Source organism: Mustela nigripes, chromosome 3 (genome assembly GCF_022355385.1).
Source record: "Mustela nigripes isolate SB6536 chromosome 3, MUSNIG.SB6536, whole genome shotgun sequence".
NCBI classification, from domain to species: domain Eukaryota; kingdom Metazoa; phylum Chordata; class Mammalia; order Carnivora; family Mustelidae; genus Mustela; species Mustela nigripes.
In genome coordinates, this window is record NC_081559.1 from 33,164,482 (window position 1) to 33,188,630 (window position 24,149).

Sequence of the window (24,149 nt, forward strand, 5' to 3'; positions counted from 1 at the left end):
GGAAAACCATTAAAGGACTCAGATCCACTGGCACAGATGGAAGGGTGTGCCGATAACCGACCACATCCTTGGTGAGTTCCTCCAGTTTGATGGCTATAAATACCATCTACATATTAACAACTCTGGAATTTGTATTTCCAGCCTACTCTCCTGCTCTAAACCCTGAATGTGCACAGCCAACTCCTAGTTGATGTCACACTTGGTTGTCTACCAGAAACTGTAACTTAAAAGGCTCTAAAGTGACCACAGCTCACCCCTTCCTCAAAACAAAATGACCAGTGTTGCTATGAACCTAAAAATGACTATCTCCCCCTACCCCCAAATACAGTCAAAAACCAAAAAAAGGAAGTGAGGGGAACGGGAAAGGAAAACTACCCCAATCACCTTTACCCCCAACTAGGGAATGGCAATACTATCTCATCAGTTCCTCAGACCCAGTGCTCTGGTGACAGTTCTTTCTCAGAGCCCACATCGTATTCCTCAGTTCTATGTGTGAAATACATGCAGGATCTAATCACTTGTCAGCACAGCCATGCCCATCACCTGGGTCCAAGCTCTCATTGTCTTCACCTTGAGACTGTTGCAATAGCTATAAAACAGCGAACTGGAGCCATCTTTTTCTAAAGCCTGAGTGAGATTTGTGTCATGGCCGTGCTGATTCCCCTGCAACAGTTCTCCAATTTCTTCCAGTAACAACCAGTCTTTAAAGGCCTGCAAAGCCCTCCAGGTTCCTGCCCCCTAGTAACCCCCCCCCCCCAATTTCCCACTTCCCCCCCCCCTCCTCCACTCTGCACCAGTGACATCAGCCTCCTCCCTGTTGATCGAACATTCTAGGCAGGTCTTTGACCTGTCCTATTTCTCTGCCTGGAACTTTTCTTCCTTGACAGTGGCATGGCTTGCCTGCTCCTTCACTTCCTTCAGGGCGTATCTAGCTCAGACACAACCTTCTGAAGGCGGCTGCCCTCATCATCCTATTTAGAATTATAATGTGACCTCCCCTCGACCATGGCACTCCTCATTTCCTTGAGCTGCTTTACTTTTTCTCACAGCCCATACATTTTGCACACTATATAATTTAGCATGATTGACAATTCTCCCCAGTGTACTCCTCTTTAGGGCAAAGCCTTTTGTCTGTTTTGTTCACTGTTGAGTCTCCAGTGTCTAAAACTCTATATGGTACATAGATGTATAGATAAATACATATGAAAATACATCTTAAATATGGCTAAACACGTAAAAATACACAATAAATGGTTACACAAATGAATTCTATGAAAAAAATGTCATTTAATATAGTGTGAACATATTTCATGACATTTACATTCTTTAAATGGAGTAGGTTATACATGAAAACACTATGTAGCACATGGGGAATCTGCATTTAGTAATGACATCCCAATTCCACCTGGGGATGAATGGGACATCCCACCACTAATACCTGTAACTTTTAAAAAGAACCTGTGTATTTCACAAATTGCTTGCGCCACACTCTGTCTTGAGTGAATTAAAGAACGAATCAGAATTCTTTGTAGGATTTAGTCTTGTCACCCTATCCTCCATGGTCCCTTTTCAATGTCTTCACTCGTTTCTAAAGAAGTTTTCTTAGTAAACCTCGAATGACGGAAATTTGAAGAATCAGAACTCAGGATAGATGGCAATTTCACACTACACCATTACATGCCATTATTCTGGAGGTTGGATTTCCCCTACACTTCAGAACCCAAACCGCAATTTCCTTCCAACATCTAAGCAAACTCTTACAAAGCCAGTCCCTCTCCTCCTCCCCACCTTGTTTTAGCCTCATTCACTCCTAGACAGCAAATGTGCTCTGTAGTTCTTTTGCTTCTTCTGTAGTATAGGGGAAGCAAGGGGGCTGTCAGAGGTAGGTACCCTAAAAAAGGAGGCAACTCACAACCAGACTGGGAGGGAAGCCAGACAACCCAAAGGCACAGAACTTGAACTACCGCAATTGATGCCCACGGACCCAGAGTTGTTAGAGACAGATCAGGTTATGTATGCACCCACCTCTTTTCAAAAAGCTGTAGACGTGTATCAGTTGCAGAAAGCTGACATCTGAAATTATAAAAAGAATATAAATTATGTAAATCTCTGGTTATACTAAATACCACATTTCCATATATATGTAGACATCTTTATCTATTTCTAGTGGTTTTTTTTTTTTGGGTTTTTGTTGTTGTTGTTGGTGTTGTTTACCGAAGAGGGGAGTTATTTACATTGTTATATCTGACAATGACACACTTAACCATGGGGAATTAACTTATAAATACAACTTTATTTCTTAGTGAACAAATTTCCTAAAGAGTTCCATCTATGTAGGCTCACATGTACCTGTATATTTTTGCCTAACATAGAATTTTGTTAATATTTAATAATACACTGTTTCTTAGCAAAGGTAGTGAAATAAATAGAACAAGTTTAACTGATTTTTTTATTAACTGGTTTCCCACTTGATAAACTATATACCTAGTAATTTAGAACAGAAATGATCAATCTACCTATCAGCTATGTACTATTCCAAAGATCTGATGTCACTCACCATGCATACACAACTGTGCACCCATGTGCACACATATACCCATATCCATACGCACACAAACATGTGCAGACCATTTGCACAAAACTGGATTTCAACAACGTGATTGGATTGTAACTGTTTTAGTAAACTCACTTTTTGGTCCTATTCATTACCAAAAAAAGAAGTAGAAAAAAAAATGGGCCTTTTAAGGAAGGGCTGCAGGAAGTAATTTAGATAAACATTATATTTCAAGAGGTTAAACTAGCTCAAAAGAGAGGGAAGAATATTATGAACGAGTTTAGTTTATAAATCCAAGTTTCTAGACCATAAATTCAGTTGATTATAGCACGATGTATTTAACAAGGCTAATGCAACAGCTTGGGTTAATATGTAGATCTACTAACTATATAGAAGGGGCTATGCTGTTGTTATTAGTGGGCTGGAATGAAGTTAGCATTTGAGAACTAAGTAACAGGCAGGTAAGAGCCGTTACAGTGAGAGCATGTCACCAGCTAGTCCTTTGGTAAATTCAAGCTCCAAATCTTCTAAGAGAAGCTACAGAGGAAAAATCTCCCTTGGGAGCAGTAATGCTGTTTGTCATCCAGACTACCACTGAATTCATAGTTGAGGCCAATGGAGAAGTAAAAGTTATAAAGACAAGTGAACATTGATCAGCTGTGTATCCAGCACTTTGGTTGAAACAGCAGTAATTGTGGCCAGGGTACTAAGCACAACAGCAATAGCGAGGACTCTCCAAAGTGCACCTTCAGGGACCACAGTAAAAGCTAGAAGGGGGCCCTCCCTCTTTTACCAACCTTGAGAATGAGGTTTGCCTGGGGATGAGCTTGCGGGTCTCCTTACACACTTAGCTCTTACTTACTCTACACACCAAACTGATGGAACGACATTTTAAGAATCGTTTCAAGACTCTCAACTTTTTCAAGATTGAGAAAAAAACAATTAAAAACATGTATTTTACTAAATTACTAGTACATAAGAGAATATGGATGATTCTATAAAGCTCATTACTGAGAAATAATCCAAAAGTCAGATTTGGCTATTAGGGAATTGGGAGTATCATGTTCTTAAGGGAGTCCCCTCATGTCAAATTAAATGGATGACTGTCAAACAAAAGCCTAAATTTCACTGGAAACACTTCATACCATTTGGATCACACGATAATAGCGGAGACTATGGCTTATACTTTATGATCTCACAAAGTTGGCAGCAAAAACATACCAATTTTTGTTACCCAGATCTCATTAAACTGCTTCACAACCAGTGGTTCTTAGACTAGTGGCATAAAGGTAACTGAACTTTGAATACCTGGGTTTCTGGATTCAGTTACTCTCCATGGGAATGCCTGATTATAACTGTAAGACCACAGGTTACTCTTTGACTATGAGGGCATGATTACTGACTCCTCCTCCCTGCACCACCCCACTCTTCCCCCTCCCCCGCCCATTTAAGAGAATCCACTAATGACAACTGGTGGGTTGTGATTAATACTGTTATCTGATTAATACTAATTGGCCCACATTGGAATCAAAATTCTTGATCAACATGTTGTTTAACCAGCTGAGGTGTACTAAATACATGTAAGGGGCTAAAGAAAACCTCACAACTTGTATATCAAATGAACATTCTCTTAGTCATATCAGGAATTTATATGCTTTAATGACTACCATCAAAAGCAATGGTTCCCAAATTTAGCTGAACAAAAGAAGCACCTCAGACTTTCTAAGTCAAAATCTACAAGAGGTATTAGTTTTGTTTTAAAGCTTCCCTAGAAAACCCTGGTGTGCAGTTAGGTTTTAAAATACCAGTGCCACTTGCTGATCTGCTTTGGGAATATTTTTTTTTTTTAATTAACATTCTGTAGTATGCTTGTATAACCTTAATGACTACAAACCTCCAGTTCTTTGAGAATGGATTACATTATTTTTTAATTAGCCCAAGTCAGTTTGGTGAATATGGATGCCTTATTACAAATTTGGATAATACCAATTTTTGTTTAAAAAAAGCATTGAGAATATGTAGGAGTACTGCAAAATGGGTTTGCAGACAAACAAGAGAGCATGCGTGAACATAGTGTGCCTTCGTTTTCTTAACTTTGAAGGCCATTCCACTTCCTTTTCCTTCTTCGTTTAGCTGGATTCCATGCCCTTCTGCTAAGTTTTCTGTCTCTTTTGGCCTACAAACCCATTCCATTTAAAAACTGGACTAGTGGTTATTTTTTAATAGAGGACAGTATCAATATGGGAAATAAAATTTAGGATGAATTCTACAGATACTGATATTGGACATCAGTTATATAAATTTTATAAATGCAGTAATTTGAATATACCATATATACCAATACACACAGCTAGTATTACCAATTTCTCTCTTGTGCACAATCTATAAGTTTTACAATATCAGATTCTCCAAGGAATACTTTCTAATAAATCAAAAGAAACTTCCACCAAAATACACACAAAAAAATCTACCCTCAGACTCAAATTCAATTTATAAAATTCTGTCTACACTTGACCAAAATCAAGTCAGTCACTGGGGACACGTTAACACTCACTACAAGAATAGGGTTTGGAATCAGACAGATTTAGGCCCAAATCCCCACACCCTAGTTAACTATTCATAGGCTCTTGAATAAGTTTTTGTATCATTAAGTCTGAGTTTTTTCATAGGATGTTGTGAAAGTCAAGAGGGCTTTAAAATCAGCATTAAATATCATCTGAACAACTGAGTGGTTGGTCTACATTTTCCACTTTTTACCTAGTTGCAAACCAAAGACCAAATTATTAATGAAAGTAAAAAACACAATTCTTACACCATATTATTTGTCATACCTCCAATAACGCAGTACACATCTTAACTTCTGAAGCTGAATCCTTTAAAACTTCCTGCTAAGACACTTGGTGATCATGAAGTGCATTCGTCTGATACTTCCAGAGCGCCTACAACCACCACATGCCAGGCATTGTGCTGAGGCACTGAAGAAGTACAACTGCAGAAAAGAATTTTGAGACTTCAAATTTAAATTTTCCCACACTGCAAGAATTGAGTATAGTTTTGTGTTATTTGAACTGTACTGTTATCCAACTATTCAAATTTAACAATTTGTTATTAAAAAATATGCAAGATTGTTTTGAGCTCCTCCCATAAAATTACAAGGCCATGTCTGCTCCACTCATTCATTGGAGGATCAATTAAGGCCCTAGTATGAGGATCAGACACTTAAGTGACACCATTGCGAATTTGCTATCCCTAAAATTCACCAAGGACTTTTCAAGACTTTCCAGCTATTCAGGTTCTCCTGAGGGCTAGCTTCATGATCCATCTCTGCACCGTTCCCTGTTAGATTCACTGTCACTATTCCGTCTCCTCAAACTTCTAGCTAGATAATGGATTTGGTACAAGGCATGCAAAGGAGAAAATGTCTTTTAGAATTCAAGATTTGAATTTAAGTTCCATTTTAAGCATCTCTCCATGCAACCCACTCAAGTATGTAAAACTTGCACTAAGCTTCCAGAATAGCAGGGATTGCCTTCCATTTCCTTTCCTACCCAAAACTGATGACCAGTAAGATGAAGTATCTAAAGTTTCCATACCAAGATGCGTGGTGTACTAAGTTTAGTTTGTTAAGTAAGAGTAATTTTGCCATATCCTCGAACTTTCCTTCCTGTGAATGAGGTATGGAGTAAAATAATGAATTTATAAACAGAAAGTCACATCAAGTGACAGCATCTCAGGTGTTAGAACAGAGTATCAAATGCAGGCCCAACCAGCTTGGCTGTGCCCTTTCCTAGCAGTACCCTTAGGCAACATTGACATAATCGACAATTTCCATCTTATAAAGCTCATGTGAGGACTAATTAATGCACATGAAACACTCAGAACAATGTCTGGCACGTGGTAATAAGGACATAAATGTTGTTATTAACTATTTGCTTAACACTTTTATTTATCCCTGCTTTGGGGAATAGAAATAATTCATAATAATTTTGCTAACCTGAAATGTTTTAACATTCATATCCATGGAATACAAAATACCTATTTACTATATGCACCATATAGTAAAATATATGATCTTCAATCTTCATTATCTAACAGTTTTCCTCCCCAAGTGGAGACAAACTAATAGCAGTAAAAGATAGCTTATATAAAATTAGGCTATAAAAATTGAGTCTCAAGTTACAGTAGATAGGCAAAAATAAAACCTGTGTACTACTCAGCTATTCAAAATAAGTATCTAAAAATGTAACAAAAATAGCATCATCTGGATTTAACATTTTGAAATTATTTTCCAAATTGAGGAACTAAATAATATTTAGAAACCCCAGATGATGCCAATGTACTAGTTTTCTGGGGATGCAGGCATCATCTTGAACTCACTCTGCTGGTCTCCCAAGCCTTTCTTGATACCTAACATACACACTGGGGGAATGGAATATCAACAGTGCTTTACTAGGACAAGGATTCTTATGGAGAAGGTCTATCAGCATCCTGGGGGTTTGGGAGCCGTACATGTCTAGGTATACAATGCTACAACAGGTGATTCTAATACATCCTTTGGAGAGACAGGTGTCCCTTCCCCCACCCCCTTTTAAAATTCACTGACATAAAGAATCCTTGTATTCACAACCACATTTTATTTTGTGAGGCTGTGTTCCCTAATTGCAATGAATTTTCAATCTTTAAATAATATAACTATATAACAATTCAAAATAAACACTGTCCTGGATTTGAAAATGATAGCAGAGAATACAACTTAACAAGTGAACAAAGATTACATCATTTTTGCAGTTAGAAAACTATGTATCCACCCTCGAAATTCTTCAAGTAAGTCATCAAAATTTATTCACATCAACAGGATTAAATGATTAGGATGTATTATTCTTTGAAATTAAGACATTAAAGAACTGAGAAAAACAGCATGAATGACCACTTGCTGAAAAGAAAGCAATGTCAACACGTACCATTACGAGCTTTATGAGCTAAAATAATAATTAAGAGTCAAAACGTGTAACTGTGTTAGGTGACCCATTTTTGTTTTTCAGTGCAGTTATCATTCTCTGGCCATTCAACCCAACTGGAGTTCAGAAACGTGTTTCAATGTACTTATCAGCATTTAGAAGCATAAACATGAACCTGTACTCCCAAACCAGCATCTCAAAGCTCTAGATCTACCTCTGATTTGTACAACCATACTTGAGACAAAATATAAATTTAACTTTACTGATTTTTAGTGGTTTAAAGTAGCACTTAAATTTGCATTTATTGAAATTTCATATGTAGTTTTTACACCTTTCATATTTATTAACTCAACAATCTGAATTGTTCTATTTCCCAAGGTGTCATAATTATTTAACTGGGGACTGAGAGCAATGAAACAACTGTGCTACCTAAACTACCAGTATCTTCCTATAGACAAACACCCTCCCATTACAGAAATCCAATTATGAAATCACAAGGGTGGAACCCTTCGGCTCACCATTCTACACCTGCCCTACTAGTGCTCAAGTATGGTAAAAGTATCCTGAGAATAATGTTCATGATAGTTTTCATCTACATCTTAACTGCATCATGTACAAGTGGAAAATGTAGAGATTAAGAGCATAAGGCTTATAATTCTACAGTACAAATGGAGACAAAATTAAATGTAGTAAGAGAATATTTGCCAAGTTTAAAAGGAAAATTATAACCCAAGAGACGCATGGGGGAAAATATTTATGTGGAGCTTTTAATCCATTTTAGAATTCAGTTGTTGTAACTTGACCATAAATTTAAACAGAAACCATCTTCTGAGACATACATTCTAATATATGTATCAACAGTACTGATAGTCAGCCAAGAGCTGGTTATTTCAACTCATTAGTAACATTCCACTTTTCTATCCAACATCAACCTATAGTGGTTTGCCCCAATTACACGGCTGAAACACTGTCTTATGAAAAAAAAATGAAACCAAATTAAATAAAATTGAAGATAAAAATACTTTGAAGTTAAAGCAAACTATAATCCTTGGTGGATCAATCGTGTAAAAAACATTGGTGAAAGTTGGAAGCACAGGATAACTGACATGAATCTTCAGCACAAAGTACATCTTTGAAAACATGAAACGATGACTCTTTGGAGGACAATAGCTAAATACCCAAGAATCATCAGGTTTGAAAAATATTGCTTAATCACTCCCCAAAACACAGCTGCAAGAACTGAAGATCTCGTTAAAAAATACCAAGGTAATCATATTTATTGCATCTTTAGAATGCATTTTAAACAGAAAATTAACAGTGCACCCCAGCTTCACCAAAATATATATTTAAGAGAGGGGCAACCTAAGAAAGATATTTATAAACAAAGTATCGGCTGTATGTGCTTTTCAAGGGTCTGAATTAAATACAACCAGCTGCCAACTTTGTGCTCTGACATACTTGAATTAGTGGGTGTGTGCATACTAAATCATTTATTTTTGTCTATAATAAATGAAATAAAAACACTGCCCTATACAATCCACTATTAGCAGTGAGTACAACAGCAAAAAATTATTATACAATTTATACATACTAAAATATTTTCTCTCTAGAGATAACGTAAAACAAAACCCAATCATGAGAGGACTTAATTTGGGAATCTCAAAATACAAGAGGGGAAAACCAAATCCGGAAGTGTATAGAGCCCAAAATAAAGGTTCCTGGTCATAAGGCTAGAAGATTAGTAAGTGCATATGGTAGAATAAAGCATGCTCATCAAATGTATGCTTGGGTCTGTGTATATTTATCAAACCTTTAAATTAAACAAGACTAGCTAAAGAAGTGTCTTAAGCGGAGCAAGATAACTGGGAACTGTGTCATTTCTTTTACCATTTTTGTTACCCAACTTATACAATGCGCAAAGTGCTAAGCAACACTACAAAAACACATTTACATCAACACTGAAGACCTGGGGAAATGAAATTCAACAATTTTATTTTAATGAGCTGTATTTTCTAAATTTTTGTTTTATTTTTTCCTGTTTTCATACAGTATTGAAAACAAAACGCGGCACATTCACATTTTCCCGAGGAACTGTAAAGATGATCTCTACAGGGATAAATGTTGTAAAGCCTGAAGCTCAATCAACTGATGTTGAAAACTCTCAAAGGGAGTAAAGGCTTGATCTGAATGGTCTAGAACATGTACTGTAATTTAATAGAAGAGATGGTCGTCTTAATATTTAATGATTTAAAAGAACTTCTCAGTCCATGCGGAAGAGTACAGTCCAAGAATAAATCAAATTTCTGAACGCATTTTATGCTACATATGTGTATACTTTGCGATCCTCAGGTGTTCGTGCCAAATACTCTCTCTCAATAAGTCCTTCAATACGTTTCTTAATAACAACTGGACTTGGTAAGAATCGAGCCTTCAATTGCTGAGTTACCTAAAAGAGAAAGTAAAAAAAAACTAATTCCTACCAGAAAATTTTTAAAATGTATTAACACTTCCATATAAACACACAAAAATTCTTATCTTTGAAAAGAAGTGATGTGTCATTTTAAGATTCAGATCAAATTCTACTAATCAGATTACCAAATTCAAAAATTTAACTTTAAGAAGGTTTTATTTGAAAATGTAATATATGGGTTAGAACATGCCTCCTTCACGTGAGAATATGAATGCTGAAGTGGGTTAGTAACTGAATTAGTTGGACTATATGAATGCATAGCACATTATGGTTTAACCATTCTGATGGTCTAAATGTACTAACCTCTCCATTACTCCCAACTCACAGAATTTAGGAACCATGATGTATATAAGAGAACAGACTCTGGACCCCAGAGTCTCTAGATTCAAATCCTAGCTCTCCCATTTATGACCACTGGGCTCCTGAGAAAGTAAAGTCATTGCATATGCTAAATGAATTAATGGTGCTTCCTGGTCCTGGTAAATGCTACTGTTGTCATTCTTTTCTCCAGCTGCTGTCAGGATTCTAGGTATTGTGACACATTGGTAAAAATAAAATGGTAACTACAGCAGCAGCTGAAGTCTGTGCATTGTTTATCAGTCATTCTGTATTTATTTATTTATTCCGTGCTCTTAAACCTGCAAAGTGGGTTGTCTTCTACAAATGAGGAAAACAGCCAGACCTTAAGACTGACATGCATGCATTATTGTAAACAGAGCCAGGAGTCAGAGATGAGAACCAAACCTTCTGCCCGCAAAGATCGTTTTCCCCACTGACCCTTCGTGCCTCTCTTGCAGAACACCCATCCACCCAAAAGCCAGCTTTCCTTTTACTCCTATTGGAGAGTTCATTTCCCAGAGCCACAATGGATCAGCAATTCTTTGAAATGTGAACTTCAGTACTTCTGCCTCTAGCTAAAAATCTATCTTCCTTCTGGTATTATCCCTCCAGTATCAACAAACTTGTTCTCAACCCATATAAGATCTCTCATCCTCTGACCCTTTCTTCTAAGCTACTAACAATTTCTTCTGACCTACCTCCTTGATGGGGTCCAGACTGCAGGCAAGATCACTTTCAGCTACACTCTGAACAGTACCCTCAAATCCCAGATTCCTTTGGTACTCTTCAGCAAAAATCTGCTTCACATTTACATCATTCAGAATCTACAACTTGGGTTCTTTGCTGAGTAAAGTCATCATTTTTACACCTTTGGGGCAGACCAGGAGACAACAAGATGTGGCCCACAGGCCAAACAGCCCTGCGGCCTATTTTGTAAATCCTTACTGGAACACAGCCACACTCCTTTGTTATCAGTGGCTGCTTTCACATTACACCGATCTCTCTGGTACACACTGGTAACACAAACTTCATGTGTTCAAGTTCAGCAACTTCCTGAGCACCATTCACCTCACATCCTGTTTGTCTGCAATTCCTCACATTCCCACACCGTACACATACACATTTATTCACACTTGTATCCACCCTTGTTTAGTACACCCCGGCACCCTGCCCTGGGTTCTCGAGAGAGGCATAGTCAGTACTATCCTTGTCAACACGTCTAGCACCCACCTGTGTTCCCTGCACAGTCCTCTCACCTTTCAACTGTCCCTCAACCCCCATTTTCTTTATTCCTTCTTTATTCCTAGGACATAAACATGAGTATCTTCCCATCAGAAAAACAAAATCCAGGACACCCCAACTTAACACTCAGTCCCCTAGTACTGTTCTCTGCTCCTTCCCATGAGCCAGCATCTCAAAGGACAAGGCCCCTTCCTGGTGCTTTCAGCTCTACTTCCTTCTCGAAGCACTGCCATCAATGTCACTCTACCAGAGCCATGAAAATGGCTGAGAAAACTAATGAGTTACCTAATTAGCAATAGGGCATTAGTTTTGAAATGACTGACCAATCACTCATATAATTTCTCTGCCAATGTGATATAAAAGTCAGCTTGTACAAAATATCGCAAATGCAGAACAGAGTAGCACGCTGCCCCTCCCTCCCTCCATTTAGCCTCCAAACCAGAAAACTAGGAGTCCTGGACTTCCTTTGTTTCCCATGACCAGTAAGTCCTATCGGTTCTACTTCCGTTCATCTTCACTTAGCTCTCTATCCTCTACCAATACTTTATTCAGCCCTAATCATTCTTACCCATTCCAATGGCAACACTGACTTTTAAAAATAATGGTAGCTTGTTCATATTAAGTAGGGAAAATTTTTTATTCTTTGTGTGACAATTTTCTATTACGAATATATTAGTTCTTAAAGTGTGCACATATTTGGATGTACTGATGTGTTTAATTATCAAGTAACTGCCATACTTTTAATGATAAATGTTACCTAACTCTGGTTTCCTAATTTTAAAACTGTATTTTAAACAACCTGAAATATAGTGATTTCCTAAATGTGAACTATAGTATTATTTTGCTTTTCCTACATTAATCTAGTCTTTAAGCGCCCTCACCTCTGCTACTAATACATTGTGCTGCATCTTCTTTCTGGATTTCATTATCCGCACAATAGCAGCTTCTATCTCATGTTTTCTGTCGTCATCCACTTTCTGCCTCGTTTCTTTCCTTTCTGGGTCAGATTCACCTTGTTTGGCAGCAACTAAAAGAGAAAGACACTTACCATGTAACTACCATTAATAAAACAATGCAGCATATAAACAAACAATATAATTTAGAAAATACCTACAAAGAAAAACCAATTTCAATATGAGTATACATTAATTCAAGTAAACATTCAAAAGGTGCCTAATTCAATGTTTAACAAATATTTAAACAATTAATAATCATGGATATTAAAAAATCTTACAATTCTAACTTATTCTTTTTAAATATTAGGAATTTAATTTTATAGAGATAATAAAACCAATTTTATTTTTATAAAATAGATTCCTCTTCTGGAAGAAAAATGGCAGCCAGATGTACTTAGTAGAAAAATTACCAGAAAATAATTTTCATTGCAGAGCCAACTAGTATTTTACTAACATCACCCCAAGACACTTTAAGGGAAGGAAAGAGTTATGTGTTGGCAAGATGCAGTTAACTCAATAGTTAGAAAGTACCACTAAGATATCAGTTAAAGGAATAAGTAATTTATCTGTACTTGTCACAGACTACCTAAAAATTTATCATGTATCTTATTAATTTTTTTCCATCACAATCTCATTATCACTAATGCATACTCTATTCCAGCCTTCTGGGAAAGAGAAGTCTTACTCTGTTATTCCCTACTGTCTTCAAGGTAACTGCTCAGGGATTAAATACTGAAGTCCCTTTCTTTTACAACTCTGCTCTAACTGAAGTAAGAGAAAGAAAAATGGCATCTGATTTTTCATTTGGTCATCAGTAAGAGATAGGTATGAAATTTCTGGAGGCAAAAACTGGAAATTACAAAGAAGCATGTAAGACATTGCTGACTTAGGCACAGGCACACCAACAAGACAGCAGACACTACAATTTAGCAAAACATCATTCTGGTGTGCATATCTATTCAGGTGTTTCTCATTAGAACCCCTTGGTTAAGAATTCTATTTTCAGTATCTTTTCCCAAGTTAAAGATAATCAGTATCTTAACAAAAAAAGAGTAAAATTAGATTAAGATGACCTACTAAAAAAGAATAAATAATGCTTTTCCTCAAACAAGTCAATGTCATTTAAAAAAAAAGATACTGGTTTAGAGTAAATAGAAATTTAAAGGACATAAAAATCAATGTAATGCGGACACCATGATTGAATCCTGGATTTAAAAAGTGATATGAAAGACAATTTTTCTTTTTTTACAATTTACTTATTTTAAAGAGAGAGTGGGTATGTGTGTGTGAGTGTGGGTGGGGGACAGATGGAAAAGAGAGAATCTCAAGCAGACTCCGTGCTAAGTGCAGAGCCCAACTCAGAGCTTGATCTCATGATTCTGAGATCATGACTAGAGCTGAAATCAAGAGTTAGATGGTTAACCAACTGAGCCACTCAGGTGGCCCTGAAAGGCATTTTTGAGACAACTGTGGACAAATATATATGGGTGGTACACAAATATTTATTTATGCAAATAAATATGTATGGAATTATTAATTTTCTTGGGTATGATATAGTATTACAATTATTTTAGAAAATATATAGCTTAAAGGAGTAAATGTATGCTGAAGTATTTGGGGCAGGGAGAAGTGTGATGTTTGCTGAATAGCTGTAGCAAATATATACATAAATGTATATATTTGAGGAAAGGGCGAGGGTAGAGTCAAAGGCACCAGAACAAACAGGACAAAAAGTTTAATGACTCATAAATACCAGTGATGGCCATATATCTTCATCCATTATGGTGTTTCTCACTTATTCTATGGATTTGAAAATATTTAAAATAAAATGTTGGAGGAAGAAATAATTTTTTAAAACAATCTATTTTGTTCTGTTGGTTTTGGCCGCCTAAAGAGGTCTAGTCCAAAATAAATGGAAAGACTGTGGTGATACATACTGAATTTAAATGTTTTATAAAATGTGAGGGCAGGAGCTCACTCCCAGAGCCTCACACCATACCCTGCCTTAAGAAGAAGGTAACAGAGGCATTTGCTTGTGTAATGGGGTACATATGTATCTGGCTTATCAAGTAAAGGGCAAGGGAAACGTGACCAGTGGTGGTGACTAGTGAACTATGGAAACCGCTGTAGATTACAACAAATCTTTTCAAAGGTTGTGTTATTTGATTAATACTTTTAACTTCTTTGAACTTCTATTAATGACTATAGAAAAGGCAGAATTGGGTAAGGACAGAAGAGTCTCTGCATCTTTGATTATGAGCCAAAAGGCAGGGCTGGATTTTGACAACTTAAGGAAACCTATGTGGTCACAATACTTAACACCAGGGAGAAAATTTTAACTTATACTAAATATTTTTAAGTGATGATAATGATCTAAGTAAATTTCAAAATGAAAACATTATTTCTTCACAGAATTTTATAGCTGAAAAGAACTTTAAAGACATCATCTAGTTAAATTTCTTATCATATACAACTGTAGTCCCATTTTAATTAGATTTAAAGTACTATACACACACACTTAACATCAAAAAAAAATTTTTTTTAATCTGAGAGAGGAAGCAAATGAGAATGAAAGTGGGAGGAGGGCAGAGGAGGGAGGGCGAGAAAACCCCAGGCAGGCTCCACGCCTAGCACAGAGCCTCAGGCCTTGATTTCACAACTCCGAGATCATGACCTGAGCTGAAATTGAGAGCTGGACACCTAACTGAACAGGCCACCCAGGTGCTCCTAAAAAATTCTATTTTAATCAGATCTAAAATACTACACCAAGACCACCACCACCCACAATTAAAAATCCATGAAGAGAAGACTATTTTTTTTGATAACAATAACAGTATCTGAAACTACTACTATTGGACATGATGGAATCTGGGATTACAGAGTTATACTTAGGCTAAAGCATGGTGAAGTTTGGTAATTCAGATGTATGTACATCCCCGCACATCTTCCTCTAAATCTAAAATACAAACAAGTCCTAAGATCCAGAACCTGAATCTACCCCAAATTATAAAGTCTTATGTCTCACACTGGGGAAAACAAGGTATTTTATTCCATGAGTCTCTTTAGTGTAGTTCTATTTTATTTTCAATTTACATCTGTGTCCAAACATGGGGCCATTTCGGTGATGAAGATACAATGATATGGCCTGAAACTATGGGACAAAGTAGACAATGCTTTAAAAGAGACACCACTCTGCTTCAGAGGGCATACAAATACCAATTAGGGTCAAAAAGGTCAGCAGAAGGGTGTAGGTAACATTTTGAATGAACGTAATCTGGCAATCAATTACATATTTGACATAAAATAATTTTTAAAAAGACCTCATCTTTTTATTAGTGTAAAATGTGAACATAGTTTTTTGTAAATCAAAAGAACTGCAATCATTTTAAAAACTTATTTTAAAGTACTGTTTCAATACACAGACTTCATGCACAGCTGTGATGGATGAAGTTAGCCCTGGGAAGTTTATCTAACACTAAATTTGAAATCAGGGAGCAAACTATATATTAGAATTTTAAACATTCACAAAGATAAGCTGCCTTTCCCCCCTTAAATACACCAAAAACACACTTCATACATTATGGTAAATGTATAATTAACAGGATGCTCATTATTAATTAAAAGTAAAAACATACTAAAAATCATTCACAATAGGATCATTTCTATGTTTTTAAAGTAGAGAGCTAATACTGGTTTCAAGGTTTTGAAACTTAAAAGATTCTCTACTAAAACAAATGGCTGCATCTAAAAATCACACTAGATAACCACACTTTGAGAAATATATAAATCAGTTTTAAAAACAGATGTCCAGGGACGCCTGGGTGGCTCAGTTGGTTAAGCGGCTGCCTTCGGCTCAGGTCATGATCCCAGCATCCTGGAATCGAGTCCCATATTGGTCTCCCTGCTCGGCAGGGAACCTGCTTCTCCCTCTGCCTGCATCTCTGCCTACTTTTTTAAATAAAATCTTTAAAAAAAAAAAAAAAAGATAAAAATAGATGTCCATTATTGGTTAACTCAGCCAGTTAAAAAGTTATTTTGTTAACTTCTAATATATTAACAAAATTCTATTTCGTTACTGAAAACCGTACAGAAAGAAGTACACTTTTACAGTACCAATTACTTTTAAAATGCTTACTGTACTTAGATTCAACTGTATTTTGACAGGAACACATAAGAATAAAAACTACTTTACTCCTTAAGCCTATTGTCATGCAGCACCAGAAAAGCCTTACTTTTTAAAATTTTTTAAGATTTTATTTATTAGACAGTGAGTGAGCACAAGCAGAGGGAGCAGCAGGCAGAGGGAGAGGAAGAAGCAGACTCCCTGCTCTGCAGGAAGCCCCATACCGGACTAGATCCCAGGGCCCTGGGATGAGGACCTGAGCTGAAGGCAGACACTTAACCGACTGAGTCACCCAGGCAGCCCAAGCATTACTTTTTTTTAAAGAAAGAACTCCAACAGATAATAATTTCTTTTGAGGAAAAAGATCGTTTTTTTTTAAAGAGGAACCATATAATCCCAGATACCTGTTTGAATCTTGACTCTGTGTAGTTTGGATGTGAACTGATCATTAACTGTGAATATGTGGCCATTTTCTATTTCCTTGGACTTGGGCTCTTTCGTAAGAACCCGCTGGGTTGGTTTACCACAGGCAAGGGACTGCAGAGCTCTAACAAGTTCTCTTTCGGGGATATCCGTCTCTTGTTGAATTTCCTGAAATTCCATCAGATTAACACAGTTAGACTTTTTGAAAGATTATAGTAGATTAGTTAATTAGTAAAGTAGAACTGACCAAGCAGTAAGTAGTCAGAAGGAATTCCATTGAAGAGATAATTTGCAACAAAGAGCTCCCTTTACAACAAAGAGTTTGTAACAAAGAATAAGGACTCTTCATTAAAATCTCACTTATTTGGAGAAACTAGAGAGAAAGTTTTTCAAATTACAAAATATTGAAAAGACATGTACATTTTTGTTTCAGGAGATACAAGGCCTGGCCTAAAAATGTCATCCAGCAGAGTTTATTACTGACCTGCTTTAATATTTAGGTAAAAATAAAGTGTTAACCAACAAAGGACTGCTAATTTTGGAAATACTCTAGAATCCTTCTCCCCAATTAATCCACAGTACTTCTGCTCAGCAACTTTCTTCACAGAAAGAAGCAAAGTGAGCCTGAGCTAAGGCCTTCTATCATACAATCAAAATTTATAATCCAAGTTGACTGTATTTACTGCCTGTATGACCATATTAAAAAAAATTAAACACCTAATAGTTAATTCTTAACATGAAAAAGAGTTAAGAAATATGATTTAGTTCCTACACATCTACAGGAATGTATGATGCCACCAGATCTCCACAGTGGGATATACAGCTCTGATTTACTGTACAAAGCTGTTTCTCAAAAGCAGCTCAAGAATAATGGGCATGAAGATGGGGATATTGATTATATAACTGATTTGAAGAATCATTCTTTCACAAATCTGAGCAACACCTCAGGCTGCTCTACAGGACTGTCTGGCAAGTGAGGATTCAGAGAAATGTGAATTTAGTGATGATGAGGCACATTCCTTTGCCTCAAATGATCTCTGCATGCCTAAGTTAGCCACGTCAAATGCTATGTATGTTATTAATTCCAGCAAGTTAAATAGGTGCTATCAGAATGTTGATTGTAACTATTATGTACATGCTAGAACTGACTTATTTACATATGCTACTGTTTAATCATATTCAAAGAACTAGAAATACCTTCTTAGGTGTTTTTTTACAATTACAGATCATTGCAGGAAGTGACTATTGCAATTCAGTGTGCATCCTTTATGACTTTTTTCCTACACATCTACATACACACACAGGAATACAAAGACACATGTATGTACATGAAGATGCCCATTCATACAATGGTATTAACATTAAACATACATGGGTTATCTACTCTATAATATGTAAACTTCCCATCTGAGCACATTTACCCTTTCATATTCTTTTGCTTTTATTGCCCCTTTGGTACAAGTCTTCTACCTTTCCTGTTAGAATAATTCCTAGGAAGATCATGATTCTTATTTAAAATATAACTTTCCTCATCTCATTTTCTTATCAACTCTGATTTACAGACAAGTTGATTTTTTTTTGGCGGGGGGAGGGTGCTGAAACCCGGGAACAAACCGACAAGTTGATCTTTCAACTGAACTCTCCTCAGACGATGTTCTCAGTTGATTACACATTGTCTACAAATTTTCTCACCTCCACATATTTTACCAAACCATTTTTTTTCCTTGGTGTGTTCGTTAGGACCTATAGAACAATACTGAGTAGCTGTAATAAAGGCAGATATCTTAAAGCTTGTTCCTAACTTTAATGGGAAGGGGTCTAATATTTTATTAACTACTGCTTGCTTAGGTCTCTCATCAGATATACCCTTATGATATTAAAGGTATTTCATTCTATTGTTAGGTGGTTAAGGGTCCTCCATATCCTGTAAATATGAAATGAAGACTAATTTCTACAAATGCTTTTTGTACATCTATAAAGATCATTAACTGATTTTCTTCTTGAAATGTCTGATAAGACAGCAAGTGGTCAGTAAACTTAATTATTATAATAAAATTTAACAATACTAAAAAATTTCTTCTTTGCAGTTCAGGAATAAATCCTATTTGGACACAATGAATAATTCTTTCAATACACTGCTGAATAGGACTCGATAATATTTGATTTAAGATTTGTGCATTTAAGGTTGAATAACCTATACAGCTTTTTCTTTTTTGTAGTCTCCTTATTCACTTTCAGTAATAAGGTTATGCTAACCTTGGATATTTCCCAAAAGCAATATGGGTGTTTTGTTTCTGAGTTCAAAGTTCTCCACAGTAGGATATACAGCTCTGTATAAATTAAAGCTTTCACTTTAATTTGCTAATTATGAAATCTTCTGTATCTTCCTTTTTATTGCCTGGTCAGTCATTACATCTGTGAGGGACGTGTATGATTGTGAACTGTGTGTTTCACCTTGTACTTCTAACCGTTTTCCTTTATATGATGTGAAAATATGCCATTAGTGATTGCTGTAACTTCTTAACAAAATATCAATTATCACTGTTGTTCAATCATTCTCTATTTATAGTCTACTGCCTAATTTTGATCATCTTCTATTTATAGTCTACTGCCTGACGTTAATTTTGCTACTGTCCATTAGTTTTTATACTTCATACTCTTTCTCAGAAAAACTTAAGAACTATAATAAAGAACATTCAGAAAAATATGTATTAATACCCATATCTCTTTCAAAAACCAAATGCAGGTTACAATAGTCCAAGCTATAGACTTACCAGTTTATGTATGTCCTGATCTTAACCGTTTTAAATAATACAAACTTCTGTTACTTAAAGAAATACTTAAGAAGAGGAAAAAGTTTAGCAGCCTGAATACTGTGGATGAATGTGACACTATGAATAAATGCCATCTTTTGCATGTAGCTTCCATGATGGCCTGTAATGATTCTGGTATGTTTTACCCCTGTGTGATCCCCTTATCCTATCAGGGCTGACTTGGGTGATCAAGAAAATCACAAAGTGACAATATCTGATTTCTAAGGCTAAGTCATAAAGGCACTTCAAGGTTCTGCCTGGGTCTCTTGGATTGCTGGCTTCAGGGAGAATTAGCCACCAGGATGCAAGGACAATCGTGTGGTAAGGTCCATGTGACACATTTCCCCATGTATTAACAGAGGAAATCAACTTGTCAGCCTTGTGGAAGAAGAGTATACCAATAGCTTGGAAATGCACTTTCCAGCCCCAGACAAACATTAGATGATTGACACCCCAGCTGACATCTTCACAACTTCATGAGAAACTCTGAGACAAAACTACCCAACCGACCCTCACCTAAATCTTTAACCCACAGAAACCAGGAAAGAGAATGAATTGTTAGTGGTTGTTTTAGCCACTAAGTTTTAAGATGTGTTATGTAGCATTAAGTAACTAATACACCATTTTACTGAACTTGTAAAGAAACAACACTGAAGTTTAAAAATCAGGTTCCTCTTAAAAAACATTAAAGTTAAATACTTTTAACTATCTTCTCTAATTTGTGGAGATGATTTCTGTAAGAGTCGGCTAACTTACGTGGCAGACTACAATGAAACACGTGGTATGAGTACAAACGTCAAGTGCCTTTCACAATGCCCCCTGTTCAAGATGCAAGCAGTCAGAAGGCTTTGGGAGCCACAGGAATAGCATATATATGCCATTTACACTCAGGCATCTGGTTTGTGACTTAGCTAAAATGTGAAACATTAGAGGAATTTTCTGCTTAATTTTATCCTCTACCTAATGATGCTCATTAGCATTAGTGATCTCAAGCTAGTTGGGAAAGGGAAGAGTAAGCCTGAACCACTGAAATTACTAGTAATTCTAATAATGGCTTTAGAAAATTAGTTTTTGTTTCTCCATTTTCACCAGCTCTTTACAAAACAGGACTCTGAAAACCAACATTAGCATTTATCAAGCAATTTATTTTGCTTAAAATGTATTACCCATGGCAGGTACAGATTAAAACATTCAAGCTGTGAGAGATCATTTAATTCCACCTCTGTTTGAAGAGGTTTACCATTTGAGTAAGGGACTCAATACTTGCTTAATCAATATCCTTGGGAGTAAGTCACATGTAACTTGTCCTTGAATTAAGATTACTCCCTAGGTAAGACACATCTGGAAAAAGGTAAGAGCAAAACCTCTTGACTTAGCTACTGACCTAAAACACTTGGGTTTCAAAACATTTCCTTGAGGTGTATCACATAAAAATGATCATCTCTTAATTACATCTTTCACATAAATCCAAGTATGAAGGCAGGTATTAAAATAGGCCTACAATTTAATTTTGCTCTAGATTTCGAACTTTAACTTATTTCTATGTTCACCTAGATCTAAAAACTGACTTTCAATTTTAAGTATAAAATTTTACAGCTTTTCGAAACTATTTATTCTTTATCTTCAATTTAAACTTAAGAATCACATGATCTTTATTTCAACTCTAATGTACCCATTAAAGGTAAGGGAAAAGTCCAAATGAATTTAATGTAATCAAAGGACTTAAAGGAGGAAAGAAAAAAAAAAAAAAAAGATGGTTATACAAAAGAAAACTGACACTATCAAACTGGTATGTAACTAGCCTAAGGATAGATGCAAAAATCAATGAAACAGCTCAGAGTGTAGAAACAGACCCACACATATATGGTTAATTGATTTTTTTTCATAAGGGTGCCAAGGTAATTTAAAGGGAAAAGAACAAACTTTCTGACAAGTGATAATGGAAATGAACAACTATCTGTGTGTGTAAGGGGGTATAAATCTTCATTTTTATGTATTTATTTTTTAAGCAAACTCTACCCACAACATGGAGCTTGAACTCATGACTCTGAGATCCAGTCATATGTCGTACTGACGGAGTCAGCCAGCCACCCCAAGCAGGTGAAATAATTCTTAATTCTTAATCTTAACCACATAAAAAAATTAACCTGAAACTGATCATAGACTTAAATGTGAAAGCTAAAACTAAAAAAGCCACTTAGAAGAAAATACAGAAGAAATTCTTTGTGACCTCAGGGTAACCAATAATCTCTTAGCTATGATATCGAAAGGAAAGAAGTGGCAACTGGACTTTTATCAATATTAAAAACTTCTGCTCTTCAAAAAATGTCATTTAAAGAAAATTAAAAGGCAAATGACAGACTATTCACAGCACACAGGTCTGACAAAGGATTTGTATCTAAAATTTATAAAAAACCTTTTAAACAACAAGTAAAGATAAGGACACTTCACCAAACAAGACATGTAAGTGGCACAGGAACACAGAAAGGATGCCCAACATCTTTAGAGTCAAGGAAAGGCATATTAAATCCACAATGAGATACAATTACACTTACCAAGTTAAACAGTTAAAAGACTTATTACATTTTTTAGAAGATGTGGGGCAACTGGAACTTCTCTACACTGCTGGCAGGAATGTAAAACAGCACAACATTTGGGACACAGTATGGGTCTCTTAAAGAAGTTTAACACATCTCTCTATTCCTAACAGCCTAAATCTGGAAAGAAGCCAAAGCCCCTCAACAGGTGAATGGGACTCAGCAATAAAATGGAACGAACTACTGAAACTATACACACACTAACATGGGCAAATCTCAGAAATGTGATGTGAGAGAAACTGGACAACAGCAACACATACTCTAGGATTCCACTGATCTGAAATCCTAATAAGGCAGCGCTAACCTATAATGACACAAAGCAGATCACTGGCAGTCTGAGCACAGGGGGAGGGATCTGACTGCAAAGGCGTATAAAAATTTAGGTAGTAATAGTCCATACCTTGATTGTGATGGCACTTATACAAGTGCATAGATCTATTAAAACTCATCAAATTATGCACTCAGACGGGACATGTTTTATCATGTAAACTTATGGTTCCATAAAGTTAATTTTTAACAAACTAAATGAAATGGGACCTAATATGTGTATGGTGTTCATAAAGTTCATAAACTGTTCACTACAGTTTTATGCTGTTTTCTCAAACAGTATTCAAAGGTTACTTAATACTAACAACAGTAATAATAATACTCAAATAATAACAGCTTTACGGGTTACTCAAATAAGCAACACTCCAGTAACAGGTGAGAATCAGAGACAATACAATGCTTAAAATTTATACAACCACACCATACCTCAAACGTGTATTTTTCTCTATTATTAAAGAGCATTAATATGGTCATCTGGAAAGTGGAGACCTGCAATATGTGCTTCCGCGTATTAGAGCCAGTTACTTGTGCCCCTCCAACACCAACTTCGGATCCATCTTCCTGTTTCATTATTTAAGAAACATAAACAAGATAAAATTATCTCCTGATACCTTTAACTGTATGTTTTTCAAAGATAAGCACTATATTATCCAACTCTTTCTTCCCTTATATAACTAATTTCTACATGAAAAGGAAATGTCACTTAAAAAATGGGTATGTGTATGGGTATGTGTACACACACACACACACACACACACACTAAATTTCTGTTAAAGGACTGTCCTTTTTTTCCTCATTATGAACATTTTAATGTATCTGATAAAATGAAGCAACATAACTTATCGTTACAGCTGTAATTATTTTAATAGTACACAATGGGATAATGGATTTAAAAGATAACACTGCCATTTTATAAGCTCCCAAAAGTAGTAGGGGTTTCCTTCAGTGTGGTCTGATCACAGCAAGAGATCAAATAACAGCACAGGATGGAGGGGAAAACCTCTGCCATCCTTAAGCTTGTTCCTGCTCTATGATTTAAGTACAAAATAGAAATTTAAGTCTTCAGTAATTAACATATGAACTGTTTTTAAAACCCAGTGATCTGTTTAATAAAACTTCAAAAGAAAACATGGTTATGTAGGGAAAAACCCTCTCCTCTAACACAAAAGCAAGGAGTAATTAAAAGTTGAGTTTTTTGTATCCTTAACTTTCCCACTTACACTCAAATGTATAGCAGTGTCAAACACTATTCAGTAAATGAATTGCAAAGAATACTTCCCATTTCAATTAAATATAAAAATCAGAATGTGTAGACATTGACAGTAGTAAAAAAATGTGTTACAGTAA

The 24,149-nt window shown here is 36.0% G+C and overlaps 1 protein-coding gene across 1 annotated transcript in view; it reads right to left on the minus strand.

Moving 5' to 3' along the window:
• Nucleotides 1-9,487: 9,487 nt before the first annotated feature.
• CUL3 (cullin 3) overlaps nt 9,488-24,149 on the minus strand; it is a 90,507-nt gene continuing 75,845 nt past the window's right edge. Inside the window, exons 13-16 of the mRNA XM_059393592.1 lie at nt 23,229-23,363; nt 17,047-17,233; nt 12,445-12,590; nt 9,488-9,958 (exon numbers count right to left, since the gene is read on the minus strand). Coding sequence (XP_059249575.1) covers nt 9,827-9,958; nt 12,445-12,590; nt 17,047-17,233; nt 23,229-23,363 — 600 coding nt within the window. The 3' untranslated portion in view covers nt 9,488-9,826. The remainder of the gene's footprint in view (nt 9,959-12,444; nt 12,591-17,046; nt 17,234-23,228; nt 23,364-24,149) is intronic.